This window comes from Carlito syrichta, unplaced genomic scaffold (genome assembly GCF_000164805.1).
Source record: "Carlito syrichta isolate Samal-C Ts95f unplaced genomic scaffold, Tarsius_syrichta-2.0.1 Scaffold312962, whole genome shotgun sequence".
NCBI classification, from domain to species: Eukaryota; Metazoa; Chordata; class Mammalia; order Primates; family Tarsiidae; genus Carlito; species Carlito syrichta.
The window spans coordinates 49,286-55,161 of record NW_007257058.1 but is presented as its reverse complement, the minus strand read 5'-3'; the positions used below and the strand labels follow the sequence as shown (position 1 = coordinate 55,161).

Genomic DNA, 5,876 nt, shown 5'->3' with positions numbered 1-5,876 from the left:
ATCCTTCCGCCTCAGCCTTCCGAGTAGCCGGAATTACAGGCATGCGCTACCACGCCGGGCTGATTTTTTGATTTATTGTAGAGATGAGGTCTCACTGCCCAGGCAGGTCTCGAACCCTCAGGCTCAGGCAATCCACTCACCTCAGCCTCCCAGACAATGGTGGCAGTAGATAGAGTGAAATAAAAAAAGTTTTCTTGGACTTATTTCTCTCCTTGTTTTCTCTCTGGAAGTACTTATTATTGACACTTTTGATGTGTCTCATCTTAAAACATTAAGTTCCCAGCTTATATCTCTGTATGGTAAACTTGCCCAGCAACGTTTGGCTTAAAAAAATGATTTCTAAAATTTTTGGAAACACTTACCTTAGAATGACTTTGTTGGTGACAGTATTCAAATTACTGAAATAAATACATTAGCTTTATAGAAGTAGAAGATAATTTTGAGGAAAACCTGAATGAGTTCTTTTTTTCCCTTTAGGCTGATAGCCCTGAAGAGATGCATAGTTGGATTAAAGCAGTCTCTGGAGCCATTGTAGCACAGCGGGGACCAGGCAGATCAGCGTCTTCTGTAGGTTTCCTGCTGTCTGGTGTGATATTCCTTTGGGCCCCCACATCCTGTTAAGTTGTTTTTCTTCTCCCCCTAATCCATCTGGTTTCTTTCTTTATTGAGATTTATTTGCATGTTGACTTTTATACCAATTGGACTTGCAAAAAATAATGCATTTCTAATTTAATGCTTTCTTGTAGTGTTATGTATACATAACTTTCTGTGCATTGTATTGTGTTAAATGCACAAGCAGGGCAACTAAAGAAAAACATTTCCTTGCTTTATTTTAGGAATTCTAACTTGTCAGTAGGTCTAGATTTGGCATAATTTGACAGATTCTTAATATGATATGTGATCTAATCATGTAAGACCTTTAGTTGTAGTATTACAGTTTTGTGAACATCTCAGTTTCCTCTCTACTTCCTTTTAGTTAAGGTTTTTTGTTTTGGCTTAACTGTGCCATAAGACCACTGAGCAGCTAGAGTTTTAAATGCAATTCAGTGCTCCCAGTTCATATTTTTCATTTCATGTTTTCATTCTCATTTTCTAGCAGGTTGATTTAAAAGCCTGCGTCTGAAAATTACCATAATTATCTTCGTGGTAGTATGGTAGTAAAATTGAAGCAACATTCTACTGAGAAATAACAAGAAAAAATTTTAAATTTATTATGTTCAAGTACATAATAAGAATTAGATTTGGCTTTGAAATACTTTGGCTACTGATCTCTGATGTGAAAATACAGATTCTACAGGGGAATGAAAAACTATAATGTACTTAAAATGTAGTACCACCATCTATAGAATACCTTCTGTCTCTTATATAGCATACTAGCTTTATTATCTAGGTTTACTATAAATGCTAGGGATTTGTACTTTTAGTATTGTTCCTGGTAGTAATATTATAATACTACCTTTTATTAATTTCCAGGTAATGATAAATACAGATTAATACATAGAAATTAATTTTTCTCCTTTCTTGTTTAACCCATTTAACTTATATCTTTTTGGAATATCTACGAAGTCACTTCATAGGTATTAATTTTGTAACTTCTGTATATTATGTGACTTTTTCAACAGTCAAAGATGAGACTCTCTGCAAAAACAGTGTCTTTTGGCAAGAGGAAAAGTTGGAGAAGGGTGTTTGTGTTTTGTGCTTTGTGGTGGGGGCAAATTGGACTATCTAGCTTTGACTATCAGCAGAACTTGCTCTTTTCCTCCCTCTCCCCAGTATAGGTTAACTCTAATCTTAGCTTTGCACTGTGTTCCAGATGCGGCAGGCCAGAAGGCTGTCGAACCCTTGTATACAGAGGTATACATCAAGAACTGGTGAATGCAGCACGTATGTGGGCTCTCACGCAAACGTGCCTTCTTAGTAGAGGGCCCATACTTACTCACTACTTACAACTGATCATAGAAAGTTGAGTTAACCAAACTGCCTTTTGCAGTTATCATAACTGATTTTGTCAATACTAACGCAAACTATTTCACTGTAGTCATCAGGTTGGATATGTGTATTTTAAAAACCAAGATTAAAAAAATACAACTTTACTAATGGAAAGAGACATAAGCTAGCTTCTAAAAATTAATTTACTGAATTGCTGCAAGAGTTTCCATTTCTATACTTCATTTATTTTGAGACTTTAAAAAATACTACACTTAAGAGATGCACCTTTGTCCTAATAATATATGCAGACTCATGCATGCAAATGCATTGGATAAACTGTATATTACTATAGTTTGCATGGCATTTGAAATCTTTGTTGCAATTTAGCCATCAAATAGGGCTCTATAGTATTTTGGTAATTTGTAGCACTTTGTTTTCAAAGCCACTAGTATCATAAATGGACTCAATATATTAGGAACTAGATGGCAGTGCATTTAGAATGGTCATTTTTTTTTTTTGAGTTGGAGTCATATTTAAGGAGATCTTCAAATTTGATCTAGTTAGAAGCATATTGAAATTTGCAAGTGATCATTATTTCACTAGTTTAAAAAATTAAATAGGTATCCTTAACTGTTACCTTTAAAGTAAAATCTGAAACCGTATGAATATATGACATATTTAAAACTAAATAAATGAAATTAAAAAGTGAAAAGACTTTGCTGTTATTGGTTACAGTGAAATTCAGGGAAGCAAAAACTAAGTTTTGTCAGACTGACAGCAAAATGATATGTGAAAAATGTTGATTCCTGCTTATTAAGGAAATATGGCCTTTCATTGTTGTATCGGGCATTTTCATTTTTTTATCTTTCTGAAATATGCGGGATAATTTTTAGAGTTGATTGAGAAAAACTGTTAAAACAACAAAGCAGATAGGTTCCCTTTTAGACACTTCAGTTGCAATTGGAACACTGTATTTTAGTTGAGACTGGCTGAGTCTTCAAAGTGTCATAAGCTGCCAAATTCAGCTTTGGTGACAGAACTGGTTTCTTAGTAGAAATGGTTGTTGGCTGTCGTTGCTTTAAACTCACCCCTGAAAATGCATTGCTTTGGGAAGGAACTTGCTCATGTATGCTGCATGGCTCGTGCTTCTGCTTTGTGTGTGTGTGTGTGTGTGTGTGTGTGTGTGTGTGTGTGTTTGTGTGTGTGTTTTCAGAGAATCAAGCCTCTCACGGAGTTGCGCTCTCGTCCCTAGCGATTGACTGTGTCTGACCGCTTCTCCTCTCTCCAGGAGCAGCCCCACTGTCCTTCAGAACCCAAGCACACTTTCCGTCCTGCCAGCGCAGCAGCCACCGCCTCACATTCCACAGCCTCTCGCAGCAACTCTTTGGTCTCAAGCTTTTCCATGGAGAAGCGAGGATTTTACGACTCTCTTACCAAGGTCAAGCCAGGGAACTTCAAGATCCAGACTGTCTCTCCAAGAGAACCAGCTTCCAAAGTGACTGAACAAGCTTTGCTAAAACCTCAAAGTAAAAATGGCCCTCAGGAAAAAGATTGTGACCCAGTGGACTTGGATGATGTGAGCCTTCCGGTCAGTGACGTGTGAGAAGGAAGCATGTGGCCTTTGCCCTGCCTCGGCCATGTTCAGCTTCCTGACATGAGGCTTCTAGCCAAAGATGATAAGGGTGAAATGGTTTTTGATGTGTATATTATACTGCCTCTTAGATGTACTGTTTATAAGCTGGTAAACCAAGAATCTAGGGAGTGGCCAAACTAAATATAATTTCTTTAAAAAAGAAAAGGAAAAATCCCAAGTGTCTCAGTATCTGTCTGAAGATTTGTGTGTTTTCGTTTGGGTGGTAAAAATGTATGTGACTTTTCTTTTCCTGGTGACTTTGACAGTTTAAATGTTTAACAATTTAAACATTAAAAGTGCTTATTAATTATTTTGGTCATTTAAAAATGCTACTATGACTTCCTATTAAATGTTTGACATTCACACATTCTTATTGGTTAATATTTCTAAATGAAATATTGCCAGACTAAGATATCTAAACGTATGATGTCTGTGGTGCTGTAAAACTTATACTACAGTGTGGACTATTTTGAAATTATAACCATCTTTGATGCCCTGGATCTTGAGGTGAGGGTTGTAGATTGTACTAGGGTAGAAAAAAGGGGAAAATTAGAATTCAAACAACTATATCTTAGACATTTGTTTGAAAATGCTTAGTCACAACTTGGAGCAATGAGTGTTAAAAAAGTTATCTGGTGGGAAATTTTTGGGGAGATCTGATTTTTTTTTTTAATCAAGGTTTTTAAATAGTTTTTATTTCTCAATTTGGATCCGTGAAAGACCTCAAGTTTATATGTAAAGACATAACTGCCCTTAGTCATGAACTTGTTGTGGCCTCTACTTTTTGTCACTAATAACCTATTTCAAGTGCCTGTGTTTTTTCATCTTGTTTAGGAACATTTTGAGATTAATGTGCTTAAAAGTCCTACATGATTGGTTTTAAATATTGGAATAAAATTAATTTTTAGTAGCATAGTTTAATATGTTAAATAAGATAGCATCTTATGCTAGAGATACCAGGATGATGGTATTCTACTACCTGTGCAATATAAATGTTTTAAAAATTTAGTCATGGGGATTTCATAAATATAACAACCTTTCTAAAGAATCCTTAATTTCGTGTGTTGAATTACAGACCATTTTTGCGGTTCAGTCTTAAACGTTTGCTTTAAGAAAACATCTTGAATTTCACATGCTGCTATTTTATGGTATTTTGCCATTTTACAGTACTGTTTTGTTTTGAATTCATACATATCACCAAAAGTTTCTCCTTTTCATTTTCTAAGATGACTTCTTGTCTGAGACAGAGAAAGAGAAATTTCCTACTACAGTGGTCGAGTCCAGAGGTTAAGATATATTATACTAGAATTACATCTGTCTGAAAATCCATATGCATAAAGAATGCACCACTCAATCTTTTATTCATAAGCTAATATTTTTTAATAGTTCTATTTAGATTTTTTCTCTTTTGCAGCTACATTTGAAAATGATAGGATGAAAAGATTTTAAGTAGTTATCACTTTTTCTGTTGATATGTCTATTCTAATGACTCTTTTGAGAGTTCCTATTTCATGAACACACCTAAGAAATCTTGTATAGACACTTTGTGATATTCAAGAGGCCTAGTGCTGTTTTTTTTGGGGTACAGCTTTCACATTGCATGTTCATTTTAGCATATTTTGGTATTGGCTATTTGATATATTTCATGGTGGCAAAATATTAGTTCTATTTTGGGACTTTTTTATAGAACTGCCCTTATTCAGTAGAATAGTAAGTTGTTCTTGTGATTGTCAGGGTCTCCTAATATTTATCTCAGTTCTTTTATAAGTCTGGAAATTATTTAATTATTTTAAAATTACACTTTTCTTGTAAATATGTCACATCTGAAATGTCAAAAATTCCTTTGAATACCTTAATATTTGCTGCATTTTTTTCTGTATATATAACATGTCTTCTTTCAGAATGGGAATATATATGTGTGCCTCCCAATGTTTGCTGTTATGTTTGTTATCTTTATATGTCAAACTGGTTGAACACTGTAATACTCGAGAATAAACTGCTCAGAATTTATTCTGACTTATTTCTCACTTTGTTTGGTTTAACTCTTGTGTGAGCAAGTAAATAAAACTAGTATGGGAATGTGTTTGGTTAATTGACTAGAATTTACATTTTGAAGAACAAAGTAATTATTTGGTAATCTTTGGAAGAATAAGAAACTTCAGATCTGTGAATTCTTAAGGCATAGCTTCACATCAACTTGTATAAGGAAAGATGATTTTTTGAAAAAAAATAACTTACTTTGGTTAATTAAAAAATACGTGCTCAAAGGGAAAATTAAATATGTTCTGAGCATAGAAATCATCTGGGTTTATTA

At 34.5% G+C, this 5,876-nt stretch overlaps 1 protein-coding gene across 3 annotated transcripts in view; it reads left to right on the top strand.

Moving 5' to 3' along the window:
* PLEKHA1 (pleckstrin homology domain containing A1) overlaps positions 1 to 5,578 on the top strand; it is a 64,474-nt gene extending 58,896 nt beyond the window's left edge. For 2 of the 3 annotated variants that reach the window (XM_008070101.1, XM_008070102.1), the window contains 2 exons: positions 478 to 567; positions 3,218 to 5,578. In XM_008070101.1, the coding sequence (XP_008068292.1) occupies positions 478 to 567; positions 3,218 to 3,532 (405 nt within the window). In that variant the 3' untranslated portion in view covers positions 3,533 to 5,578. Of the gene's footprint in view, positions 1 to 477; positions 568 to 1,813; positions 1,855 to 3,217 lie in introns of all 3 variants that reach the window. The other variant, XM_021718602.1, reaches the window with a different exon arrangement.
* The last annotated feature ends 298 nt before the right edge of the window (positions 5,579 to 5,876 follow it).